This window comes from Grosmannia clavigera, assembly GCF_000143105.1.
Source record: "Grosmannia clavigera kw1407 unplaced genomic scaffold GCSC_113, whole genome shotgun sequence".
Lineage (NCBI taxonomy): Eukaryota > Fungi > Ascomycota > Sordariomycetes > Ophiostomatales > Ophiostomataceae > Leptographium > Leptographium clavigerum.
In genome coordinates, this window is record NW_014040831.1 from 2,349,874 (window position 1) to 2,374,504 (window position 24,631).

Genomic DNA, 24,631 nt, shown 5'->3' on the forward strand with positions numbered 1-24,631 from the left:
CCTTGCTACCTCCTCCTTCTCTCTTTACAATATACCCTCTTAGGCGTTAACCTATTAGACCTCTTTCCTTGCTACTGTATTACTTTCTGATACTGCCTCATCTTCCTCTGCCACCTTTGATTTAATTTTCTTTATAGCCTTTTCTACCGCGGCGGCGATTGCCGCCGCGGCTATCTCCTCAGCCTCTTGTTTCGCCGATGCAAGTTCTGCGTCCTTTTTTTGCTTTGCAAAAGCTTCGATCTTTTCTCTTTCCTTCGTTATTTCCTTCTGCTTCCGCATTTCTAGTTCCAGGTTCATGTTTTTAGCTACTAGCTGCTGCACTCTTGCACGGAGCTTCTTAGACCCTTCTCGCTCTGATTCGGCAGTCGGATCTGCTCGTACTTCGGGTGGTGGCGCGTACTGCGGCGACTGGTCAAAGGGAGCGGGCATGTACGGCTGATTAGAGTAGGGAGAAATGTACGGAGAAAAATAGGGGTACTGGAACGAACTACTCCAGTAAGGTTCGGGGTTCATTTGGTAGGAGGGATACGGGAATGGGGGCTTGTAAAGCGGTTCGTGGCCTTGAAATCCGAGGCGAGCTGGGAATTGGCTTGGGCCAAAAGCATTCGGGGGGTGCGGGGGCTGTCCATTTTCTTTGTTGCTGGTGTCAGCATCGTCATGTGCTTTTTCCTTGCCCTTGTGTGTAGGTTTTCCTTTTTTTGGTATCCTTCGAACTCTTACCCGCCCTCTCGCAGGCGGCGGTGTTACACTGCGGATTATCGCGGGAGGAGTGACGCTGGGATCAGGCAAAGTGAAGAGCAGTTTTCTGTCACCAACAGTCCCCCCCTGAGGCGGCCAGTGATCAGGAATGCCGGCGAGAAGTTGGTCCGCCAGACGTGCTTCGTCCTTTGCTTCTGCTGAGATGTCGCCTTGCATGGTCAGGCTGAGGGCACGCAGGACCTTGAGTCGGCTCCATTCAAGAGCAGCCTGGTCAACGGCGCGGTCCCACTGGGTCGAGACGGGGGCGAACTCGGCCAGATGCATCCTCAGAGCGAGGCGGGAGGTGTCGTCATCGGCCAAGAGGTATGTCGACAGCAAAGACTGCAGCGCGCCCACCTTGTCCCCCATGACTTTGAGCTGCAGCTGGATCAGCGTCGAGAACAGTGCTCGCGGGTCCTGTGAGCTGCATATCATCTCCCGCAGGCACGCGGCCTGCAGAGCATAGTCGCCGAGCTCTCTTGAGGCCTGTAGCACCGTGGCTAGTAGCTCCATGGCGGGCGAGTCTTGCGCGACCGGCCAACCGGGTGATTCCTTTGCCAACGGCAGATACACGGGCAGCACACCCGCCCACACCGTTGATCCGGGATATTTGTCAAAGAAGCGCCGCGACATGGAGTGCTGGTCTTGGTCACCGCTTCTGCGGACTCACGCATATTCTTCCTCGGTCAGAATCCAGTCGAGATAGGCCCGGCAATTTGTGTTCTCTGTTCTTCTGTCCCTGGTCGCGCTTGCAATCTCCCTGGCCTGGTCAAAGATGAATCCTGTCAGGCTCGCGAGGCTGCTGTCGTTTGCGTGCTTTTGCACACAAGGGCGACTAAAACTGACAAGCACCTGCAAGAGACAGAGCTGTGCAGCCTGGTCGGGCGCCGTAGCCTGCCAGTCAGCCACAAGCTTGGACACGCCGGCCATGGCCGTCTTGGTGTCCATCAGGGCGCGGCATGTCTGCTCTATCTCCGATACTTCGAGGAGTGCATGAAAGATATCTCGAAGTTCCCAGTAGCGACTCTCCCGTAGGAGAGTCTTGTAGATGCCAGAAAACATCCGCAGGGCTTGAGACAATTTAAAATCCGTGTAATGAAAGAGGCTCAAGTATATTCATGGACAAGACTGATCAGCGTGAAAGTCTTGCACAGAATTTGTAGCTGACATGTTGGCTTTGTCTGAGGGGGGGAGAAACAGAGTTATCTGCCGTCTTCATCTTGTTCAAATAAGCCAAGGAAACCGTGGCTATTTGACAGGCCAAGCGTAGATCTGGACTTCTATTGCACCGGGATAGCTGCAGGCTCAGGGCAGACATGATGGACGCTTCACTGTCCGGCACAAACTCATCCACGGCAAACGTCTCGAGAACACGCCTGTAGTCGCCCTGTGCGAGCAGCAAGTCGGCATATTCTAGCACCACCAGTGGGGTGTCAAAAAAATCTGCGAGATTTTCCCGAAAGTAGCAGTCTGCTTGCTGGAAGTGGCCGAGGCGTCTGAGATATGCTGCTTTTTGGAGGCTTCCTTTAATGTCGCTTTCAACTTCCAGCTCCATGTGAATCGTCAAGTCTCGCCGCGAAGCGGGGTTCCACAGCGTATCGCACTTCAATGGCTGCTCGTGATACAGCATATCTGACTCGTCCATCTCGTCGCTCTCCCCAGAGTCGTCACTCTCCCTAGAGTCGTCGCTCCCCACAGAGTCGTCACTCTCCCCAGAGTCGCCGCTCTCCCCAGAGTCATGTTCGTTATTGAACGTTACATCCGATGTGTCCATTGAATGTAGCTTGTTGACTGTTTGGGCCAGAGGCGGCGCCCGTGGCTGCGTTGCAGTGTTATCGAAAGGATGAAGTTGGCTGGGATCGACTCTTTCCAAACTTGACCCATACTGCGAGAAACGTGCAGGAAAATGGAAACTCACGTGCTGTTAATATGAGGATCATGGAGCCGTGTAGGCTGCCGCTCGGGTTAGACGGTTCCAGGTAACTGAAAACACCAAGAGTGGGCTTGTAGGCATGGGACTTGGCGATTTTTGTTTTTCCAGCGGGGGGGTTTGGCGGGCCGTCATTAATAAAAACGGTTGGTATCTCCTGAAAACTCATGTCATTGGAGAATTTGACATCAGAGTCTTCCGTTGAAGGGCTGTCGGTTCTCGAAGATCGGCGTAATGGCAATACCCAGGCGGTCTCCTTATATGACGGAGGGTCAGCTTCCGCACGCTGCTGTGGGAGCTGTCGCAAGACGACTTGGCCGCACAGTCGCAACACAGCATCCTCTTTTATACCGGGCTGGCCTTTCAGCACGAGGCCCGGCCGTTCTACATCAAGATCAAGATCCAGGGCCGCTTGCGCAAGGTAACAGACCAGATCAAAAGCATCTTCCCGCCTCGGGCTAAGCCCAAGCAGGGTACAGCGCTCATGCTTATTGGAATTGACTCGAGCTACAACTCCGGCGATCCCCTGGACTCGTTCGCACGTGGCCTAAAGGAGGATATGTTAAGAAAGAACCGGGAAGCAGTATCCCGTCGGGTTCCAACCACAGGCCTTCAAAATCTGCCACCGCCCCCGTACGAGAGAGACGAGATAATGCAAGCTCAGGAGGCGGCCATGACAAAGACAGCAGAAGAGCTTGAGGCCGGTAGGGGCCGTGCCGCCTCCATCGTCGAGAAGCTGGCGCTTGCGCCGGAAGTCTACTCGTCAAAGGATGCGAGCGGGTGTAAAAGCGACGCGAGAAGCAGCGCCTCCCGGACGTCATCAGTATCGGGCACGACATGCAAAAGCACAGCGATAAAAGAACTGCCACTGCAAAGACACAAAAAAGCAAGAGAGCGGGAGACGGAAGAGGAGAGTATACGGCGCGCTGTAGCCCTTGTCTGGTACCAACTCTTAGCCCTTTTCTATACCGTATTTATACAAGCAAAGAGAAGACGGAACTAGGCAAAGCAAAGAAATAGCGAGTTATACTAAGGACCGCGTATAGCGTCTTATAGATTTGCTTGATTCCCTTATAACTAGTAGAAACAGAGAATCCCTATCTGCACCGTAAAATTTCCCTAAAAGCACCTGTTACGGTGGTTGCCTTGGCGCATCATGCACCCAGACCTGTGCCACTAGTTTCCCGTAAGCACTGTTGAGTCTTTGAGTCGTTCCGCATCCAACGGTAGCGTCTTTACTGAGATCGCATCCACACTTCCATCCATCCACCAGGCGTTCATATTACATCTGTACCAGTCTACCGTGGCTGTGAGACCGACTTCGAATGGTATGTTTTGCTTCCATCCTAAGTTTGCAAGCTTGGATCCATCAACGCGGTAATCGTGGTCGTTGAAAGGTCGGTCCGCAACCCACGCCAGTCTAGTAGCAAAATCGGACTCAGAGTCGTAGCCAAAGAGCTGGAGCATGCGAATTGCGACTTCGAGATTTGTCACCCCGACACCGGACTCAATGTTATATGCCTCGCCATCGACTCCCCTGTGGAGGATCGTATCGAACCCGTCTGCCGCATCGCTCCCGTACAGATACCGCCGTCGGTGCAGACCCGAGCCTTGGATGGTGAGTGGCTGGTCCTTTGACAGTAAGGCGAAGAACCTCGGGATAATCTCTGTCCATTCTTAGCATATTAATATTTTCAATCGTATGGAATATTACTGCACTTACTTTCGGGGTATTGACACGGTCCGAACACGTTGTTGCTCCGGACGATCACTACCGGGATGCCGAATGACTTGAAGTAGGCGTACACGTACATTTCTGCTGCCGCCTTTGATGCTGAATACGGGTTCGTTGGCAGAAACTGCTTGGATTCGTCGACACTTTCGTCAGGGGTTTCGCCATACACCTCGTCAGTGCTTACATGAATGAAGCGGGTTATCCGACCACGCTTGCGGACGCATTCGAGCAAATTGTGCGTTCCAATGACATTATTCAAGGTGAAGCTGTGCTGGTCGTTGAAGGAATTCTGCACGTGGGAGCAGGCTGCAAAATGTAGAATGCAGTCGATGTTATGGTCGGACAGTGCTCTGTCAATCGCACTTGCAGAAGTAATGTCTCCTTTGATGAAATGAAAATTCGGAAATGACTTTAAGCAATCGATATTTGCCATCGAGGAGACATAGTCTAGTTTATCCAAGCAGATGACATTGTACTCGGGATACTGGACCACTAGATGTCTAGTTACCCAGCTCCCACTAAAAATATCAGCATTGTTAAAGATGATCTTTTTATCGAATAGAAAACTAACATAAAACCGGCGCCTCCTGTTATGAGAATGTTTTTGATATCGCTTCTCGGTTCGAACTTGGTTGTCCCGATGAGTTTCAGCGTGCTGTCATAACTGCTGGGAAGAACTGAGCTCAGACGAGCCTTCTGGCCGGGGCTATCAGGTGGTGTAAGTTCAGATGCTATTTTAGCCATAATGAGCAGGTTCTCCAGTCAAGTTCGTAGATGAATGATGAGGAATTGTGAATACCGAACTCTTTTGTCAAGCAGCCAAGAGTCGGCGCGCAAGATATATGTATTTGCGATCTGGTGTATGTTTGCAGCTAGGACCGGCATGTTCCCGATGCATTGCAAGCTTGCACGGCATTTCGCATGCCTTGGGCCTTAAGCCTCTCTCGTTATCACATATATTTAGCCACCCAACCAGGCAATATTGTGTGAGTTGCTAGGAGTAAGCCAGAGCGTAGCGTCTGCAAACTGATCGGATTTCCGTGCGATAAGCCAATGATAAATTCCGGAGTCAGCGTAGGAGTCGACTCCGGGCGAGTTCAACTCTGTGTGAGGCTGAGAGAATCCGCCCCACCACTAATTGACATGTACAGACGAATGTACCAGATCCGCCGGTTGCCGGAACGCAGACGTGAGATACAGCAGGATGTGAAACTAAAATCTTGCTCACAGGCTCTCTTCGACGTATAACTAGTATGGATCCATTTCTATAAAGATCTTATGAAAATAAACACGACATATGCAAACCCCAAGTTCTACGCAAAGATTTTCGACATGATCAGCAAGAAAAGCTCAGTCGCATATCTACTCTTCGGTATGTACTCGGGTGTGAAAACGAAAGGACCATGCCAGTTGATGACTAACAGCTCTGGTATAGGCGATGGCTGGATTGCCAAGCAAGTCAAGCAGTTGCTGCAAGAGTCTGGCAAGACTGTCGCTACCTCTTTCGCAAGACTGGAACAGCGAGAGGAAGTAATGAGGCACATACAACCCACAAAAAATGACAATTAAACTATCTCAGCCAGAACAGCTTCTAATTTGAGCACGCACAGGGATCTTCAAATGTATGCCCCAAGCCGTGTCATGAACTTTGCCGGGATACGTGGCCTGCCGAATGCCGACTGGTGCGAGGACCACAAGGTTGAGACTGCGCGATCAAACATCCTGGGTGTGATGAACCTGGTCGATTGTTGCTTTCTTCTTGGCATACACATCACTCAGTTCGGGTCAGCTTGCATCTATGAACACGACCTTGATCACCCAGTCGACACCCAATTTAATGAAAAAGACGAGCCCTTTTACGCTGGCTCCTTCTACTCGTTTACCAGACTGATTAGCGAAAATGTATGTCTTAGCCGGACAGCGATATTTTTTCATGTTTACTCATAACTAATCTCAAAACATTTCAACTGCAGGCCATCAAGCACTATCCAAATCTTCTCCTTCTTCGTGTCCGAGCACCAATCGCTGCAAACCTGGATCCAAATAACCTTCTTACCAAACTTTTGGAGTATAAGAAGATTTTGAACATACAAGCGGTAGGCTTACAACGAGCAATTTCAAACTACTTAGTACATGTCTAATGCATCCTACAACTCGTAGTCTGGTACCATACTGCCCGACTTGTTGCCCGGAGCTATATTGCTTTCCGAAAATCTTGAGACCGGTATATATAATTTAGTATGTCTGTTTTTTAAGAAGTTCTCTCGAAAACTATTATCGGTGTTATTTTCTTAGGAAATGTTGCCGAGAGTTTACTGACAATGGCTGCCTACAGATCAGTCCGCAACCTTTCACCAATAACCAGATCCTGTCCTTGGCCAAAAAATACATTCGCCCTTCGCTTTCATGGGAGAACTTTGAGCTGGAAGACCAGAAGGCAGTACTGAAGGCTCCGCGGTGTAATCCCATCTTTGACACGACAAAGCTTGTCTCAAAACTTGGTGATCTGGGCTACCGAGTGAAGGATACGCACGATGCTTTGGAGGACATGTTCATCAATATGAGAGCGCAAAGATACTCTTGAATACGACCTACACCACCCATTTTTGATGGCAATAACAAGTCTTGGCCGGTAGGAAAGCAACAAGGGTGTGTTCACTAAACAGAAAAGTACAAAAACAGACAAGCTAGCTTTCATTCAATATATTCATAACAGCTAACCTTGAAATCTTCAATATATATACTGAGACAATTTCAGTATTTAGTATTTTTAGTATTTTTTTTCTTATTAAAACAACTTCATTGAGACGATCTTGGATAACTAGCGCATTGTGACAATTTGCTTGTTAAGGGTGTACTTAAGCAGGCTGAGTAAGTCAGGCAGAAGAGGATGTATCCTAGTAACAGGAGGAAGAAGCGGTATATATCGGCCTTTACTGCCAACAATCCGAAACTTGTTCCAACTTTTCTTGACCGCTATCCAGAGGGGCTTTCAGGCGCCAAATACGGAAGACAAGGGAACCCGAGACGTGCCAGTTTGTCGACATCGTTCCACCGGGTTGTGTTTCGGCGCAATCGACAGCAAATCAGGACGACGTCGCGTACGTGCTGCCAGAGAGGATGAGCGCCGCCGCAGCTGCCGAAGCGGCCGTGGAGAGGCCGGCGATGGCGACGAGCCCGCAATTCGTCTTCTTCACCGACTTTGACGGCACGATCACGTTGCAGGACACCAACGACTTCATGACGGACACGCTCGGGTTCGGGCCAGCGCTGCGCAAGCAGGGCAACGAGGACGTGCTGCACGGCCGGCGCAGCTTCCGCGACTCGTTCCAAGAGATGATGGACTCGATCGTGACGACGCCGTACCGCGATTGCATCGCGCTGCTGAAGCGGGAGATCCGCATCGACCCGGACTTCCAGGCCTTTTTTGACTGGGCCGAGGGCGCCAACGTGCCGATCGTCGTGCTGAGCGGCGGCATGCAGCCGGTCATCCACGGACTGTTGGCACACTGGCTCGGCGAAGAAGCCGTCGCGCGGCGGCTGCAGATCGTCAGCAACGGGGTCGAGGCCCGTCCCGGCAAGCGGCTGTACGAGGACGCCGCGGGCTGGCAGCTCGTCTACCACGACGATAGTCCCTTTGGCCACGACAAGTCGCTCGAGATCCGCAAGTACTCTCACCTGCCGCCGGCCGAACGGCCCACCATCTTCTACGCCGGTGACGGCGTGTCCGACCTCTCGGCTGCCCACGAGGCCGACCTCATGTTCGCCAAGGCCGGCCGCGACCTCGTCAGCTACTGCCAGCGCGAGAGTGTGCCGTACACCGAATTCGACAGCTTCGCCGACATCCACAAGACCGTCCAAGCCATCGTTGAGGGCCGGAAGACTGTGGCTGATGCCATCAACAAGTCATAGCGGTTGCAAGGAAGGAGTAGAGGGATGGAGGGGACGGATCACTTTCTGGAGGCCTTATTCCGGTTCTCATCCTTTTTGGTTGCTAAGCTTGGAAGACTAAGATCTCTATGTAAGGCATCCATCTAGAGACACGCTTTCACTATTAATTCATAGACCTCGAATCATCGAGAAAGAAAGAAGATCAACGTGCAAGCTCCTACTCGTAACTATCATCAAGTCTACATTCTTATATTCTCCACTTCATGTCTATAGTTTTAACTCAGTCGGCTTCCGCAATACCGGCACATTGTACCAAAACACAATCATAAAGGCGAACAACGCCAGGGCTATGGGATGCAGCACGAACGTGCCAACCGCTTGGGCCAGCACGCCTGTGATGAAGGGCGCCGCAGCACCGCCAGCACTACCAAACGCAGCTGTGATGCCGATGCCAGTCACGCGCTCGCGGTGGTTCATGCTGCGCATCAGAACCGCGGCCGCACACGGGTAGACGGGTCCCAACAGCAGGCCGACAATGGCAACGGCAACGGCATCCCCGATGACGTTGGGAACGAACCACACCAGAAGCTCGAATATAGCCGAGCCGACAACACAAAGATACACAGCACGACGCTCGCCAATCAGGTGGGCAGGCCCGGCCAACAGGAACCGACCGAGCGTGATGCCACCCCAGAAACCAGACGTGACATAGCCGACGTTGGGCTCGTGACCACCACGATCGGCAATTAGGAACGATGTCACCCAGCCGGCAATCGACACTTCGGCGCCCTGGTAGCACATGATGAACAACGCGCCCAGAAGGACAACTCGGGACATGCGCGCCGAGAACACTGCCAAGAAGGGAGACATATGTGGACGCTGTGGCCGTTGCCGAGCGCGCGTCGATCCATTGGCAGAATTAGCAGCAGCAGAGATGGCGGCTGCAGCGGGAATCGGGGTGCACGCGCGGCCGACAGGTTCTGTCATGAACCGTGTGGTGGATGAGTATGACATGGCCGGCGTCGGGTTGACCGTGGACGCCTGCAGCGGTGTCGGCGCAGGCCGCGAGGATGTCGGTACGAGGGACAGTGACTCAGGCGACGGGGCTCGTGAGGCTGCCTGCGAGGCAGCGCGTGAATGTCCGCGCCAGTTCCGGCCGAGAGTCCGTTGCTGCCGCTGCTGAGACAAAGACGGAGACTCCGTCAGCACACCAGCGTTGGACAGTTCCAAGGCCGCACCAACTTGATTATTGTCGTCCTTCTCGTAGCCCGCGAAGCTCCAGCCAGCGGCAACGGCTGTAAATAACATGATGCCACACGGCACAAAGTAGTAATACGAGTAGGCGGCTGCAGTCTTGTTGTCCGGATTGGCGGCCGCTCCGGAGGCCACGGCCAGGGCAGTGGCAATAAGAGGGCCAGAAATGCCGCCGATGCCGTATGAACCGTGCATCAGGCCAAGGGCGACGGTGGTCTGGCGCAGGTTCGCGCAGAAGGTGTTGCCCATGGCCAGGTTGAGGGCCTCGCCAAAACCGACAGCGAAGTAGCCGATGACGATGGCCGGGAACGGCGCCTTCGTCGTGAGGATGGGGATGCAGCCGGCAGCCATGAGCAGCTGCGAGAAGACAAGCGTGCGGCCACGTCCGAGGCGACGACGGATTAAATCCACAACGGGCGCAGCCATGATAGAGCCAAGGGCGAGGCCAACGAAAATGAGCGACACAATCGCATAGCCAATGCCAAAGTGCCTGAAAGTCGAGTCAGCTTCGACATATCGCGTACAGGAAGGAGACTGGCAGCTACCTCTCAATGTAGGGGAGAACAGCACCGGCGGCACTGTCGTTCAGCCCGTTGGCAAAGTTGATGAGCGAGATGGTCGCCAGACGGAAGCGATTCATGTACGGATCCCAGATGCTCTGCAGGGCCTCCACTCCATCGGCCTCGTCGCCGCTCAAGCCGTTGCCGTTACGGCCGGGGCTGCCTGGGCTGCCGGGATCGTCATCTTCGATATCTCCCAGTCCGGTAGGCGTCACCGGACGACTGCGCTCGAGGTCGCTGGCATCAAAGGCCTCCCGATTGCTGCGCTGCTCATACTCTCTGGCGCTGGACTCCTTCAGCGGCACGGCTGCGTATATGCGGGAGATGGCCTTAGCCGGCCGTGTAGGGACATCGAATTGACGGGTATCTGTCGACGTCGACGTCGTTTCCAGAGCTGGAGCCGACGAGGACTCGATGCTGATAAGCTGGTGCATCATTCTGGAAGAGAATCGACCAAGAACGAGGACAAAAATTTGGTGAAGGTCGAGTGGAAGCGTTTTAAAAAAAGTTAAGCGAAACGGAAGGAGCAGCCGTCAGGGTAAACAAAGAAACAATGGAGCAATGGAGCAATGGCACTCTCGAACAAGGGCAAGAGGCACAGTGGTCCTCATGATGAACCAAACCCGGGGCAACAGCCAAGTTTGTAAGCCCAACCCACTAGCAGTTACAGACATTCGAGAATTTCTAAGCCGTGCGGCCGCATATTATTTGACAGGATGTCATGCGCGACGGACTTTCCGAATTAGGTCAGTCCGATTTACGAGCAAAGTTTATGGTCACAAATGTCCCTCCGGCTTCTTCCCGCTCCAAAGTATGGCAGGAGATTGCGCAGCCATTGGTGGAACGGCACTTCGTGAGCTCACAGGTGGTATGACAGAGATAACAGACACGTCGACTGCAGGGCTCATGCAACCGGCTGATCTCATCGTCCGGTGTCGGCAAGCAAGACTCGGTGAAGGCAAGTATTGAGTACGAGTACGATACCTAGCCGGACCTGAGATAGCGTAGAGTAGAGCGTAACTGCAGATCATGCGAGGTCGCTGGCCTGCAGTCATGTATTTCTGGTACATCCAGCCAAAGAAATGTACCTGGAAAAAAGAGGTTAGTTTGAACGGGGTCCACAGGCACAAGAAGCATGAAAGCCTTTGAAGACACCAAAAGGCCAGGTGAGTAAAAGCTGTGCCTGGCGAACAGAAGTCCTGGATTGGGTGGGCATGTCAAGTGGTCCGAGCGCCCGATTTAGTACATTATTTTTCCTAAATTTCTGCAGTGTGGAATTTCACAGGCAATGCAAACTGCGTTTCAATTGGAACGGACACCGTCATCCAGGCCAAACTTTCAACTTATACCTTGCCTGAATGCAGCCATGGGGCGCTCTCGCCGAATCCTCCACGCGGCTCTCGAGGAGTCTGCCACTCCGCCGGATACCTTGGCGCCAACACAGTCGTTGGCTCGTGTCATTCAGGCCGAGGGCAACAATCTGTACAGCTGCCTGTTGCCAGCCAGCAATGCGACGACTGCTGCTGTTGACACCGACAGCAAGGTGTTGGTGGAGCTCGATGCCCGCTTCCGCAACACCGTCTTCATGCGACGAGGCGGTTATGTGCTCGTGGACCTGGAGAGCGCGGGTGCGCTCAAGGAGGCCGGACGTCGGGTCATGGGCCAGATCGTGAACGTGGTGCGCGACGAGAAGGCGTGGCGGAAGCAGAAATACTGGTTAGTGCTTGCTGGATCTGATAGTTTTTCTGGAATGTCATATCTGACCTCCAGGCCGCGCGAGTTCGCCAAGGCTACGGTGGAGACCTCGGACGATGAGGAAGAGTCCAACATGGGCAAGATGCCACCCAGCGATTCGGAAGACGAGGAGTGAAAAGAAGAACAGAAAAAAGAGGGAAAAAGAGTCAAGCTGGGCTGGCCATAAGAGAACCTAAGGGAACGAGCACTGGGTGGTAGCGTCTATGGCTTTCCCTTTTACTTCTATTCTGCAACTCTGTCTATCGTACACACTCGCCGTTACATCTCCGCAGACTTTTTCCTCTTGACGGCCTCATCCTTTTCGAGCGGCAGCACCTGTCGGTACTCATCAGTGGCGCCCCACCAGGTTAGCGCGACCGTGACAGCCAGGATGCCGACGACGACGGCTGAGCTGAGCGGCGTGCTGGGGAAGACGTTCCAGGCCCATTCCTGCAGGGCCCAGAGGCCGTACTGCACGAGGGGATGGGCGCCGGAGCGCCACAGGAGGTACGGCGTGGCCCAGGCGAGGTAGGCATAGAACTGGTAGTGCAGCGATCGGGCAGCTAGCAAGCCGACGACATTGGCTGTCAGTACGGTGGTGGCGATGTAGCGCGGCGAGGCAGCCGAGCGCGCGAGCAGGCGCTCTTCGCGGTCGGTAAAGGGCAGCCGGCGGGAGGCTAGCACGGTGTGGACGAGCGATGCGGGTGAGCGGCCAGTCGGGCGCAGCCAGCGGGTGGTGGCAAAGACGGCGAGCAGGGCGGCATGCAGGGCGAGCAGACCGAAGGCAAAGGGGCGACTGAGGAAGCGGGCCTCGCCGACGAAGCGCCAGTTGACGGTCCAGCGGAAGAAGAATTGGCGCGACAGCTCAAAAGCACGGCCAAGATAGCCGGCCGGGTTTGCGGCCAGAAACGGCACCGCGAGAGCGATCTGCAGCTGGGCCATGAGGCAGGCAGCGCGCAGAGCGCCGACAAAACCACGGCCAAGGAACAGCACCACACCGACGGCCGGCAGGCCGAGCAGTAGGCTCATCTTGATGCCGAGGCCCCAGGAGTAGGCGAGCGCGCCGAGCGTCCAGCGCTTCTGCTGCAGCAGGAGAATGGCGAGCCAGAGGAAGAGGGCGGCGAAGCCGTCATTAAAGCAGCGGAGTATGTAGATGCTGTGGAGCCGCTTCGATAGCACAAGCAGCGGAAGGACGTATGGGGGAGCCTGCGTGTCGACGAGAAGGTTAGCCATGTGAGCAGAAGAAAGAAGAGAGAGAAAACAAGAAACAAACGCACTCCTGCCTGCCAGTAGCAACGCATGACGACGGCCAGTGTGAACAAGTACAAGCCCGCAAATATCTGCTGGGCCAGCAAGATGTTGCTGCCTTGGTCGGTGAGGTAGTATAGCACCGAATATGTGTACACATGGGCGCCCGGATAGACCAATGGGCCGGTGCCGCCCTTCATCTGAGTGTAGTCGCGCTCGCCGGCGACAAACTGGCCGACCTGCTCCATGTATGCGACCCAATCGATTTCGGTGTCTACTCGTGAGTACAACTGGTCAGCAGGTTCCGGAGCCAGGGGGAGTGCGAGGAATAGTGAATAGGAAGGGAGGGTAGCTGTATGGGCAACCTACACGGGATCTTCCATATGATCAGACAGCAGAGGACGGCGTCCAGCGCCAGCAGAGCCACAGGAACAAGCTTGGACAACGGACTGCGGCGGTTGGCGACATCGAGAACGAAGCGCACAGCCTGCGAGTAAATTGGCGGTCTGATCGGAGCCATGGTGCGGGCTAGGAGAGGGGGGCGTATGAATCGGGCGAGGACTGCTCTCTCGAGCCATAGAGCTTCTTTCCAGAAGACGACAGCTGGAGCGAATTCACGGGATTTTAAGGTGGGGTGTGGAAACGGTAAAGTGGGGACGTGTGGTTTCATTGCTTGGGTCTACTCGTCAACCAATCAGAACGGAATAATTAAAGCCTTCACTACGGAGTACGAAGTACGAAATTACATATTCCGTACTTCGTAGAGCACTCTCTTTTTACTTTTAGAAAAGGAGGGCACCTTCGAAACAATAATCACCTAGCTTTTACACTCCCATCCTTGCCTGGAACAGACCCACGACTGGCTGGCCAATATTGAGTAGTAGTACGGAGTGTTTTATTGAAATCAGACAGCTAGTCCAGACTATAAGGATAAGTACGAGCAAAATAGAGACATCGGGAGAATCTATTTGTACAAGAGAAGATTGCAAGAAAACACATAAGGGTAGTAGGATAGAGGACTAAAAGGGGACCAGGGGGGGTAACGGGTAAGTTATACGTGCATAGCCGCGTGTGTTCATTGAATTTGGGCTTTTATAGCCAAGTTTATCCAAACGTGCGGTCAAGAGTCCGTCTTTTCTGCTGGAAACTAACAGGTCGCTGCTTGACAAAATAAAGCCGCAGATATAACCACAGAGAGTGTGAACAGTATTGAAGATGAAGGACAGTTTACAGACAGCGAGATTGGCGTAATACTTTGTACAACGTCGTGGCACTAGTAAAGAAGGTCTAAAAGGACAGACCATGTTAAGCGGGTTATGCTGCAAGCGGTTTTCTGCCCCAAATAAAGTAGACAGGAAGGTAAAGATGGGCTTCTGGGTTCTTAAGATCCTTCTTCGCCTTGGCAACAAGCACCTGGATTTCATCGTCCTTCCAGTTAAGTACGTTGGACAAAATACCCGGCGTATACGAGTCAACGGCCTGTGTCTGCTGAACAACCTGGTATCTGCCAATGGTCTTCAGAGCTGGATCCTTTGGCCAGGCACCAATGGGCAGCTAACTGGATGTTAGCAAGCATATTTAGTTAACAGACTTAGACAGAAGAAACGAACCTTGCGGATATCCTGCTGGACATCAACAAAGCCAGCCGCGTTTATTTTGTCCTTGTACTCTGGGGCCGTGTCACAAGGCTTTCCAAACCTTGACAGTGCCTCAGTAATAAGTGACGCCCACTTGACAGAATGTGGTGCTTTCTTATCCGAGCCATCATCGGATACAAATCTCGACACGGAGGTTTGAATCTCAAAGTACCCGCCCGGGGCTAAATGCTCGTATGCGCGCTGTATAAGCTTGTCGATATCGGCAACAGAGCCTCCAATCTCGCGGGTGTGGATGTAATCAAACTTTCTGTTGTAGGTCCAATTATCTTCAAAGTCGTCAACCTCGAAGCTGCAGTTAGGGGCGGTCCTATCCAAGAGTAAGTCGTTTATAAAAGATATCTTATAAGAATAAGCGTCGCTGGACCAACATACCACTGTGGCTGAATAGGGCTTAAATCCGAGCCAAGTACTTCAGCCGAGGGATATTCGCTAAATAAAAACAGATTATTAGTTAGTAGCGTAGTTGGAGTTTTACAGAACAGGGTGTCTAACTCGGCAAACTCTAGAGCCCAAATACCAGTTCCTGTGCCTAGATCAAGAACGCGCTGGGGATGTTCGCTGATAGGAGCGAGATGGAGGGCGCCCTTCAGCAGCAGTCGGTAAATATGGTGGACTAGGTCCATCCGCTCTTGCTCTTCGTTGTCGTTAGGCTGTCACGCTGCGTGTTAAGAACGGACGTGGTCATCAGAAGGGCCATGTCGTGATAACGTACGATCAGATAGGAACCCTCTCGAAATGCATGGTAGCGACGCCCGTTCTATCCCGTAGAGCTTGACATTAACACCTTGACGAGTACGAAGTACTCTGCAAGATCCTTTTTTCCCGGAACAAACCTCGTATCTGTAAATCAGTCAGCGTCAAGTCTTATCCTATGCCCCTGCCCCACGACAGAGGAAGAAAAGCTTGCTTGTAGTTTAAGATGCTTGAGTTCAGGGACGAAACAAAGCTGCCGGAGGCGTTCCTAAGGGGCTGGTCAGACCTCTTCATAATGAAACGAGTCTACCGGTTCCGGGACCTACGAAGCACCATCGTCGTAGCCTGGATCATCGTCGCGAATCTAGGTGATTTTAGTGTGTGTGACTAAAGATTGCACTAAGGGTAGAATGAGTGCTCGCAGAAAGGCTGTATCTACTCACGCTGTCCACCTGCACCAGGCCCTGTTCAACAGTATCTTCAGCCATGAGGTCAACCTGTATTGAACGTCTCTACGTCGCTATCGAGAACAAGCAGAGGTGGACATAAGGAGGGATGGAATATTATCGCACCACAATATGGAGTATCGTATATATACGGAGTACTCCGTACGAGTACATATCTGTCGTATATAAGATACAAAAGGTGGAGCATAGAACACTAGCGGAATTAAAAAGAACGATCACAGACCGTTATTCCCGCCTGTCAGTCCTTTCGGCTCCGGTCTTTGACTTCTTAAGTACTCCGAATCTTGCGAAGCTATTGTCGGTCAAGGACCCGTTATACAAACCCTACCACACCACGCCAGTATGTCCCCTTCCACTTTTCTTCTCTCTCTCTGTTTCTCTCTTTCTATTTTGTGGTTTCAATAGCCAGTCGCTCTCATATCCATAGCAGACTGCAACGTAAGTGTTCTGCTTTTTAGAATCGACGAGGCGTCTCAGGGCGTGCACACAAGATACAACAGATAGCCATTTTAGTTTTCAGCAAATTGGCTTTGCCGCCACATAAATACATATTTTAGGTTTAGTTGCTGTTTTTCTCTCCATTCAATTTCTGTCACAACTGATGCTTATGGCAGGGGTAGCGGTGCACTGTATGGGGTCTTCACGATGTGGCTGATGATCTGTGTGTTGTAACTAGCTAGGAGAGGGTACATGGCGCGCCTTCACTGGTGCAGAGATTTCACTAGGGCTGGTCCCCACTTTTATCTGTCTGACCAATGAGAGGCCGCGTTGCTGGCATTAGTCAGAACGATCACAGTGCGCTCCATTCTAGAGCTTCACAATTTCTTCTTACAGCTTTGCAGACCCATCTTTTCGTATGAACGTAAACAGTGTTTCAATACGGATAAATTAATATGTAGTAAGATGCAATAGTCTAAGCCGTTTCCGTTTTTCTCACAGAGACGCCTTGACAGTCCTGGCGGCGCTGGTCTTGGCGATAACCTCGTGGACGAGCTCGACGACGTGCTTGGAGCAGCCGTACGAGCCCTGGTAACCCCAACCGGCGTGACCGTAGTTGTGGACGATCCAGGGGCCGTTGGGGCTGCCAGGCAGCTTTTCGGCCTCGATGCGGACGCCGCCGGCACGGTAGGGGCGTAGGCCGACGCCATGACGGACGATGCTGAGGTCACAGGCGCGCGTTCCTCTGCGGCGCAGCTGTGGGTGCTGCTCGGCGATGCGGGCGAGGATGCGGGCGGCCGTGTTGGGGTCCGGCTGGCCGTCCCAGTTGCCGACCTGGTACGTGCCGCCGACGATGGTGCCACCGCCACAGGGCCGCTGCATGGAGTAGAGCAGCTCGCCGGGAACGCCATCGCCGGCGCTGGACGTCACCAGCATCGGCTCCAGCTCCTCGCGGATGACTACGACCTGGCCGCGTGCCGGCTGCACGGCCGTGTCCTCGATGCCGCCCAGCCGGCAAGCCAGCAGCCCGCTGCAGTTGACCACGATCGTCTCGGCCGGCCGTGTCTGCGGGTTGAGTGCCGTCGTGCCGGCCGGCGTCACCAGCAGCCCGCCGTACGCGGCCGCCTCCTCCACGTGCGCCAGTACGGCCCGCCGGAAGACCACACCCAGCGCCCGGCACTGGCCCACCAGCCAGGGAAGGTACAGCATCGTGTTGATGCACACGGACGTGAAGGTCGCGCCCGACCGGATATCCGGCGGCAGCTCCGACGCCGCCAGCTCGCGGTAGTCGTCAAACAGGTCGCGGTACCACGGGTTCTCGTAGAAGAGCGCGTCCGATAGCCGCGGCTTGTCCAGGTCCACCTGCCGCCGCCACAGCGTCGCCCCTATTGTCGTCGTCCGCGCGTCAGCAGCTGCGTCGTCTTCGGCTTCGTCTCGTCGGCCCGCCCAGCTGCGCACCTACTCTGAAAGTGTATGCCGGCCTCCGGCACCGATTCGGCTAGCCGCTTCAGCTCCGGCCAGGTCTCGCGCTCGTATCGGCTGTCGGCCTCGTGACTCATCCTGTTCAGGCGCAGAGAAGGCAGTCAGTCTCGGGCAAGCCTTCTTTCGAGATAAAGAGGGGCATCGCGTACGGCAGCACGTTAGCACCCGCCCATGGCGATGTGTACTCGGCATCGTAGTCGCCTGGCATGTGGCGTGCGACCACGGTGACCGTGTTGGCCTTGTCGCGGGCTAGCAACAGGGCGGTCGTGAGCCCGGAGACGCCGGCGCTGTGATCCGGGTGGAATCAGCAGATGTGTGTGTGTGTGTGTGGAAGAGAGAGCGAAAGAAAAAGACAAGCGTACCCAATTACCACAATGTTGGGCATTCTGTTTTTTCTATGCGGCCACAATTGCAATCGGAATACTCACAGCTCTAATCATTCAATGCGTCGTGAAAGCAGCTGGCGCAGCAGTACAATAAGTATTGGACGTTTCCCGACGGAGAATCGCGACCGTTTCAACAAGATAAGAGCTACAACCCCAGACAAGATACAGGCGGCTACGGAGCCGACAGATGGCCAGACAACAGCGGGGCGTTTAGATAAGCGACCCCCGAGCCCGGATGGCGTCAGCCAAGCACGATTGCGGGCAGCAATGGCGGTCTGACGGGGTGGACACAGCTAGTACAGTTACATGCGCTGCAATTGCTTTTATTTCGACACTTTCGCACAGTCTATTCCATATATGTATATCATCATGCCTGCGAGGGACAACCTTAAAAAAAACGGGGATGCTACCAAAAAATACAAAGATAAAGACACATTCTGAAGAGGGAACCTGATTCGCGGTCGGAAGCCACGACAGCAATCCCCACAGCCTAGTTGCTCTTCTTCAACGCCTGCAGCAGCTCGGCGGGCGGGTCCTGGCGGTAGCCCTTGGGGTTGTTCTTGACCCACCGCCACAGGTCGTTGCAGGCGTCCTCCATCGTGAGCTCGGTCTTCCAGTCGAGCTCCCTGTTGGCCAGTGAGGCGTCGGCAGTCAGGTCCAACACGTCGCCCTGGCGGCGGGCCACCACAGTGTAGGGCATTTCGCGGCCGACGGCGCTGTTGAAGGCCTTGATGATCTCGAAGACGGTGCTGCCGCGGCCAGAACCGAGGTTCCAGGCCCGCAGACCAGGCTTCTTTTCGCGCAGGTACTTGAGCGCGGACAGATGGCCGCGGGCGAGATCGAGCACGTGAATGTAGTCGCGGATGGCCGTTCCGTCACGCGATGCGTAGTCTGGAGGTCAGCAGGCAGTCCGGGAAGTGAAGAGTGGCAGAAAGACGTACCGTCACCAAAGACGAGCAGCTTCTCGCGGTCGCCCGTGGCGACCTTACCGAGCAGCGGTAGCAGATTGTAGGGCACGCCCTGAGGATCCTCGCCCATGAGGCCGGAGGGGTGGGCGCCGCCAGGGTTGAAATAGCGCAACAGGGCACCGTTCCAGGCGTCAAACGGCTTGCCGGCCTTCTTCAGGTTGTTGCGCTGGGCGTTGATGAAGTCGGTGATGACGCTCTCAATCATCAGCTTGGTGCGGCCATACGTGTTCGTCGGACCGGTCGGACAGGTCTCGGGGATGGGAATCATGTTGGGGAAGCGGGTGGCGTCGCCGTAGACGGTGGCGGAAGACGAGAAGACAATGTTGGGCACGTTGTGCTTGGCCATGATGCGCATCAGCGTGATGCTGCCGGCCACGTTGACACGGTAGTATTCGAGGGGAATCTCGCCCGACTCGCCGACGGCCTTGAGCGCGGCAAAGTGGATCACGCTGTCGATGGCCGGATGCGCCGCAAAGACAGCGTCCAGAGCGGACTCGTCGGTCACGTCGACCTTGTGGAAGACGGGGCGGCGACCACAGATGAGCTCGATGCGGTCCAGCGCCACCTCGGACGAGTTGTAGAGGTTGTCGACAATCACGACATCGTAGTCGTTCTGGAGCAGCGTGAGCGCCGTGAAGGAGCCAATGTAGCCGGTACCACTGGCAGAGACATATATCAGTCAGCAATTGCTGTGGGAGAGAAAAGGGCGGCAGTGGCCGGCATGCGAAATCAGGACAGGATCTCCTGTTCAGCACAGAGCTGGCAGAGACAAGGAGATAACGAGGGGCACTCACCCGGTCACCAGTACTGTTCCGACGACCATGTTTGCGATTCTGCTTGTTGGCGTGCGCGGGAGAGAGAGTCTGTAGAATTCGAAGAGAGAAGGGGCAGTCGACGAGGGCGAGAGGTGCAGGTTATACCATGTAGCAGAAAAAGGATTCCCGGTCGAGAGGGGCAGCTGAACCTTGAACGTTTCAATATTTTGCTCGTATTATACTAAAGAAACGGCCCTTGCGCTAATTGTCAGTACTGTGCTCGTAAAGGCTGACGAACAGCTTCGGGAGCCAGTGGAGACTGCGCTGAGCTGATGGCGTAGGCCTTTCCTAGTTCAGAATATAGCAATTTGCGAGACAGCACTAGGCCGCCTGCCCGAACACCAAGTATTGGATCTCTGCTTCCTTTTGCTCCTGCATGGTCCCAAATGAGGCGCTCCAGCTGTCAGCTCGGTGTCCGGTATGCCATAAATAGCGGCAAGCTGGCTCCTGGAACCCGCACAGTGTGCCGGACGGGTGGAGCAAGCCGCAGACACGAGATGGAGACAATTGTATCCTGACGAGGGCCGGTGCATCTCGATGTCTCGTAAAGCTCGTGTTTTGTCTGGCCATGTAGTCACGGAAGTGCAGGCAAGCAGGCAGGCACAGGCTCAATGTCTTTAGCCTGAAGACGCTGGGGCGATGGCACGTGAGAGCATCTTCAGCGGGGGCGCCAGGCACACTATATAGTAACGTTCTGCGTGGGGCGGGGCTTCCAGGCTAGGCCGCTTACGACATACACGAGTACGACATCAGGTAAGATACGATACCATGTTTATATGCATATACTCACCAGGAGCATAATCCAAAAGGAAACGACCCCAAAAAAGGAACGAGGAAATGAGCCGACCGAGCTTCCCCAGCCTCTCGCAATCCTTGTCCGAGCTCACCCGCCACAGCCAGGCGCCTCTGTTTTCGGCAGCCCGACAAAGACTGCTCGAAGGCTGAAAGGAAAAAAAAAACAAGACATGGCATGCATCTGGCCACCAGCCATCTACTAAGAACAGGCCTATTGTTTGGGCGCCATTTTGCTGTCGTTGGTTGGGTTGAATGGTTGGGCCACCGTTTCCGGGCCTCATCGGCAACAAAGAAAGTTCGTGCTGTCTGCACTCCCCCTCTTCAGATCACCGTCATCCATCTGCGATTTTCTTCTTCTCATCACCCATACGTGCCTCATTTGTGTTTTTGCAGACAGCCAGCTCCAGCAGCGCAACAGCCCAACACACCTGATAGAAGCAGCCATGCCTCCACGACGCTCGAACCGCATGGCGTCCAGCCGGCTCTTTGACGGCAGCTCCGAGGCCGGTGGCCCGGTGGACGGCATGACCTCGCCGATGCGCAGTGCCGTGACTGGCCGGGGCATGTCGCCTGGGCCGGCCAAGTACAGCTCTGCGTACGGCTCACCGCCGACCGTGATGCCAACCCGTCAGAATGCTGCCCGACAGCGGTACAGCCTGACCAGTGCGCTGAGCCGGGTCATCGATACGGTCGACGACGACAACGAGAACGACTCGCGCGAGCGGGCACAGCGCGAGGCCGAAGAACAGCGTCGAAGGCAACCCAGCATGCCGGTGCCGGAGCCAGAACCAGAGCGAGAGCGAGAGCGAGAGCGAGAACGAGAACGAGAACGGGAACCAGACACGGGGCCGGAACCGGTGGCAGTGCCTGAGTGGCACACCGACCCGGACGAGGACGACGGGTACGTGGCGATCGATAACAGCGAACGCCGTGAGGAAACGGACAACTCGGTGGACTTTGTCTCGATGCCTGGCGACAGGGGGCGGCCAAAAGATGGTCACAAGAGCATGACGCCCGAACGGCAAGGCGACACAGCCACACACAACTTTGCCGAAGAGGACAGCATCTTTGCGCAGGCGCGCATCTTCACGCCCGTGCTGCCGTCGCGAACGGGAGTGGTCGCCCGAACATCGCACGCGCTGCAGAGCCTTCTCAACTCGGCCCGGCGGCTCTCGATACGGCGCGACGAGTCGGATGACGAGGCCGTCCGACAGGCATATCCACATCTCAACTTTATCCATCCGCGTTCGGACCAGGAGCCGGAGCCGGAGCCTACACTGTCAGAGAAGCCTGTTGACGCAGCGGTGGCGAGTGATCCGATTAGCACGGACAGCCCTGGAGATCCTGAAGAGAATCAGCAGCAGCCGCAACCGATTTCCCGGACCGACATTGTACGCGACCTCCGACCAAGGACAGGCACTCCGGGGCCGATTGTGCGGACGAGAAAGACAGTTCCGAGGAATATGCGCGGCTCGACCTCGGACGAGCTGGGTGATTACGAGGTTGAGGCCACGGCGGCCGCGCGCAGCAACATGGCGAGAAGACGGCAGGGAAGGAAACAGACGGACCCCCAGGCAGCCAACCAGGACGACGACGATGGGGACAAGTCACGGCAGGCGTGGTGGCAACGGATGGTGGCGGCCATGTGGCACTTCACAATGCATGTCGGGTCGATTAGCAAGGCGATGTCCTTGGCGATCACGCTGCTCGTGCTGGGGGCAGTGGCGGTGCGGGTGCTTGTGATCTCGACAGCGTCGCCGGAGCTGTACGAGGGTTATAGCATGGACAAGCGGCTGCACTGGTACGGGAGTGACTGGCGCAGCAATCTGGGCCAGCTGGTACCATATGCGCTGGTGCACCCGCTAGGCGCGCTCAGCGACGAGGAGTTCGCGCGGATGAACGGGCTGATGCTGGGCCACGCGAGCGAGCTGGCACAGATGCGCCATGCCCAAAGTCTCCAGGGTGACGCGCTGGACCGCATCGGGCGGGTGTTGCCGGCGGTGGTGCACATGGAGCTGGACAAGCGTGGACGGCCGGTGATTGCGCAGGAGTTTTGGCACGCGCTCAAGGACAGCATCCAGGCAGACCAGGACATCTTCACGCTAATCCAGCGAGAGGACGGGGCGCCGGTCATCTCAGACCTGCAATGGACAGCGCTGAAGCACCAGCTAGAAGCGTCGAGCCTGTTGCCAGACCCCAAGGCCGGGTCTATGGCGCTGTCGGTGCACGACGTGGAGGAGATTGCCGAGACAACCATGGCCAAGTCGTGGGAGGCCTGGCTGCGACGCAACCAGAATAAGGTCCGCGATATCCTGACCGGTATGGGCGGGTCGGCCTGGTCGCCCGACGCACAGCAGCAGCAGCAACAGCAGCAACAGCAGCAGCAGACGGACCTGTCGCTGGAGCGGCTGACGGACAAGCAGGTGGCCAAGCTGGCGCAAAAGATGATGGGCTCGAGCGCGGCGCGTGAGGTGATCGTGTCGCGGCAGGAGTTCTTGCAGATCCTGCAGAACAATTTTGTGGAGCACCGGGTAGAGATCAAGGGCGAGCTGGCCGAGCTGGAGGCACGCGTGCTGGAGGTAGCCAAGGCAGCGGCAGCAGCAGTGCCGTCGTCGTCGGGAGCAGACGCGGGCACGGCGCCATCGTCTCGAGAGTCGCTACCGGGAGGCAGCATGAGCCGGAAAGAGGTGACGCAGCTGGTGGACCAGCTGGTGCGCAAGGGTATCAGCGATGCGCAGCTGGAGGCGATGGCACGCGGCAAGATCCGAGCGGACTGGAACGCCAATCTGATCAACCAGGTCAACTTCTTTTCGCGCAGCACGGGTGCGACATTCAACCACCACTTCTCGAGCCCGTCGTACCAGCCGGCGCTGCCGTCGGGCTGGAAGCGGCTCTGGGGGGGCGGACGGAGCGACGGAGGCGGCAGCGGCGGTTCAGGCGGCGGTGGTGGCAGCAGCGGTGGCAGCGACAGCAGCGACGACAGCTCGATGGCCGGACGGCCGATGCCGGGCTCGCAGCGCGGCTCGGTCGTGTTTGAGCCATGGGAGCAGGATGGCGACTGCTGGTGTGCAGCACAGGGAAAGAGCCGGCAAGGCGAGGGCAGCGGATCGCGGCCAGCCAGGACGCAAGCGGCCAGCGTGGCCGTCAAGCTGGGCCTGCGCGTGGTACCGCAACACGTGGTGGTCGAGCATATCAGCGCCGGGGCGACGCTCGATCCTGGGGCCACACCCAAGGCTATCGAGGTGTGGGCGCAGATCACCGACTACGCACAGCAGCGGCCGCTGCAAGACTGGAGCCTGGCCCGATTTCCCGATACGGACGAGCGCAGCCCGCTCTTCGGCTGGGGCTTTGTCAAGATCGGTGCCTTCTCGTACGAGCAGGCGGCCACGGCCGGTGATGGCAGCGTGCAGGTCTTTCGGCTGCCACCAGAACTGGAGACGTTGGATGCTGTGACTGATCACGTGATTGTGCGGGCGCTCTCCAACTATGGCGCCGACCACACGTGCTTCTACCGGCTGCGGCTGTACGGACAGGTGCGGCCAGACATGGTGTAGGCTGGAGTGTGTTTCGTCAGCTCTTTGGTAGCTGTTCTCTCGTTTTTGGGCGTTTTGGGTCAGGAAAATACCCCATGCAAGACTGCTGCAGGCCGGGGCCTATGGACGTCCCGGCCTTCCCTTCCCTTTTGTTGTTTCCTTGTTGTTCCGGTGGATGGCATGATACGGTGTACGTGCATATGTGTATGTGCGTGCGGCTGCATAGATGCATACAACCGGATAGAATACTATTTGACTACTATGTAATTTCTCCAACGCCCATGCAGATGCAAAACAAGAACGGAC

The 24,631-nt window shown here is 55.4% G+C and overlaps 12 protein-coding genes across 12 annotated transcripts; 4 read left to right on the forward strand and 8 right to left on the reverse strand.

Moving 5' to 3' along the window:
- Positions 1 to 54: 54 nt before the first annotated feature.
- CMQ_3777 (uncharacterized protein) lies at positions 55 to 1,371 on the reverse strand (the record flags this gene model as incomplete). The annotated part of the gene is made up of 1 exon (XM_014319715.1): positions 55 to 1,371. The coding sequence occupies one exon, from the start codon at positions 1,369 to 1,371 to the stop codon at positions 55 to 57; it is 1,317 nt and encodes a 438-aa protein (XP_014175190.1).
- A 33-nt stretch (positions 1,372 to 1,404) lies between these two features.
- On the reverse strand, positions 1,405 to 2,512 carry CMQ_3377 (uncharacterized protein; the record flags this gene model as incomplete). The annotated part of the gene is made up of 2 exons (XM_014319315.1): positions 1,405 to 1,808; positions 2,017 to 2,512. 2 exons carry the CDS (start codon positions 2,510 to 2,512, stop codon positions 1,405 to 1,407), a joined length of 900 nt encoding a protein of 299 aa, XP_014174790.1.
- A 155-nt stretch (positions 2,513 to 2,667) lies between these two features.
- On the forward strand, positions 2,668 to 3,734 carry CMQ_3270 (uncharacterized protein; the record flags this gene model as incomplete). The annotated part of the gene is made up of 3 exons (XM_014319208.1): positions 2,668 to 2,717; positions 2,945 to 3,448; positions 3,725 to 3,734. The coding sequence occupies 3 exons, from the start codon at positions 2,668 to 2,670 to the stop codon at positions 3,732 to 3,734; spliced, it is 564 nt and encodes a 187-aa protein (XP_014174683.1).
- Positions 3,735 to 3,844: 110 nt separating this feature from the next.
- CMQ_3993 (putative rhamnose biosynthesis enzyme 2) lies at positions 3,845 to 5,147 on the reverse strand (the record flags this gene model as incomplete). Its single annotated transcript, XM_014319931.1, has 3 exons — positions 3,845 to 4,335; positions 4,392 to 4,753; positions 4,975 to 5,147. 3 exons carry the CDS (start codon positions 5,145 to 5,147, stop codon positions 3,845 to 3,847), a joined length of 1,026 nt encoding a protein of 341 aa, XP_014175406.1.
- An 876-nt stretch (positions 5,148 to 6,023) lies between these two features.
- CMQ_4093 (uncharacterized protein) lies at positions 6,024 to 8,315 on the forward strand (the record flags this gene model as incomplete). The annotated part of the gene is made up of 4 exons (XM_014320031.1): positions 6,024 to 6,305; positions 6,377 to 6,499; positions 6,739 to 6,953; positions 7,388 to 8,315. The coding sequence occupies 4 exons, from the start codon at positions 6,024 to 6,026 to the stop codon at positions 8,313 to 8,315; spliced, it is 1,548 nt and encodes a 515-aa protein (XP_014175506.1).
- A 246-nt stretch (positions 8,316 to 8,561) lies between these two features.
- On the reverse strand, positions 8,562 to 10,545 carry CMQ_4167 (major facilitator superfamily transporter; the record flags this gene model as incomplete). The annotated part of the gene is made up of 2 exons (XM_014320105.1): positions 8,562 to 10,038; positions 10,094 to 10,545. 2 exons carry the CDS (start codon positions 10,543 to 10,545, stop codon positions 8,562 to 8,564), a joined length of 1,929 nt encoding a protein of 642 aa, XP_014175580.1.
- Positions 10,546 to 11,474: 929 nt separating this feature from the next.
- On the forward strand, positions 11,475 to 11,978 carry CMQ_4126 (eukaryotic translation initiation factor eif1a-like protein; the record flags this gene model as incomplete). The annotated part of the gene is made up of 2 exons (XM_014320064.1): positions 11,475 to 11,824; positions 11,879 to 11,978. The coding sequence occupies 2 exons, from the start codon at positions 11,475 to 11,477 to the stop codon at positions 11,976 to 11,978; spliced, it is 450 nt and encodes a 149-aa protein (XP_014175539.1).
- Positions 11,979 to 12,121: 143 nt separating this feature from the next.
- On the reverse strand, positions 12,122 to 13,610 carry CMQ_3719 (alpha-mannosyltransferase; the record flags this gene model as incomplete). The annotated part of the gene is made up of 3 exons (XM_014319657.1): positions 12,122 to 13,048; positions 13,120 to 13,364; positions 13,460 to 13,610. The coding sequence occupies 3 exons, from the start codon at positions 13,608 to 13,610 to the stop codon at positions 12,122 to 12,124; spliced, it is 1,323 nt and encodes a 440-aa protein (XP_014175132.1).
- Positions 13,611 to 14,404: 794 nt separating this feature from the next.
- On the reverse strand, positions 14,405 to 15,929 carry CMQ_3518 (umta methyltransferase family protein; the record flags this gene model as incomplete). Its single annotated transcript, XM_014319456.1, has 7 exons — positions 14,405 to 14,644; positions 14,701 to 15,055; positions 15,121 to 15,177; positions 15,241 to 15,398; positions 15,582 to 15,588; positions 15,768 to 15,805; positions 15,885 to 15,929. The coding sequence occupies 7 exons, from the start codon at positions 15,927 to 15,929 to the stop codon at positions 14,405 to 14,407; spliced, it is 900 nt and encodes a 299-aa protein (XP_014174931.1).
- A 912-nt stretch (positions 15,930 to 16,841) lies between these two features.
- On the reverse strand, positions 16,842 to 18,213 carry CMQ_3944 (d-amino acid oxidase; the record flags this gene model as incomplete). Its single annotated transcript, XM_014319882.1, has 4 exons — positions 16,842 to 17,731; positions 17,809 to 17,906; positions 17,978 to 18,115; positions 18,191 to 18,213. 4 exons carry the CDS (start codon positions 18,211 to 18,213, stop codon positions 16,842 to 16,844), a joined length of 1,149 nt encoding a protein of 382 aa, XP_014175357.1.
- A 491-nt stretch (positions 18,214 to 18,704) lies between these two features.
- Positions 18,705 to 20,005, reverse strand: CMQ_3767 (udp-glucose 4-epimerase; the record flags this gene model as incomplete). Its single annotated transcript, XM_014319705.1, has 3 exons — positions 18,705 to 19,105; positions 19,156 to 19,841; positions 19,977 to 20,005. 3 exons carry the CDS (start codon positions 20,003 to 20,005, stop codon positions 18,705 to 18,707), a joined length of 1,116 nt encoding a protein of 371 aa, XP_014175180.1.
- Positions 20,006 to 21,235: 1,230 nt separating this feature from the next.
- CMQ_3758 (spindle pole body-associated protein sad1) lies at positions 21,236 to 24,346 on the forward strand (the record flags this gene model as incomplete). Its single annotated transcript, XM_014319696.1, has 1 exon — positions 21,236 to 24,346. One exon carries the CDS (start codon positions 21,236 to 21,238, stop codon positions 24,344 to 24,346), a length of 3,111 nt encoding a protein of 1,036 aa, XP_014175171.1.
- Positions 24,347 to 24,631: the final 285 nt, after the last annotated feature.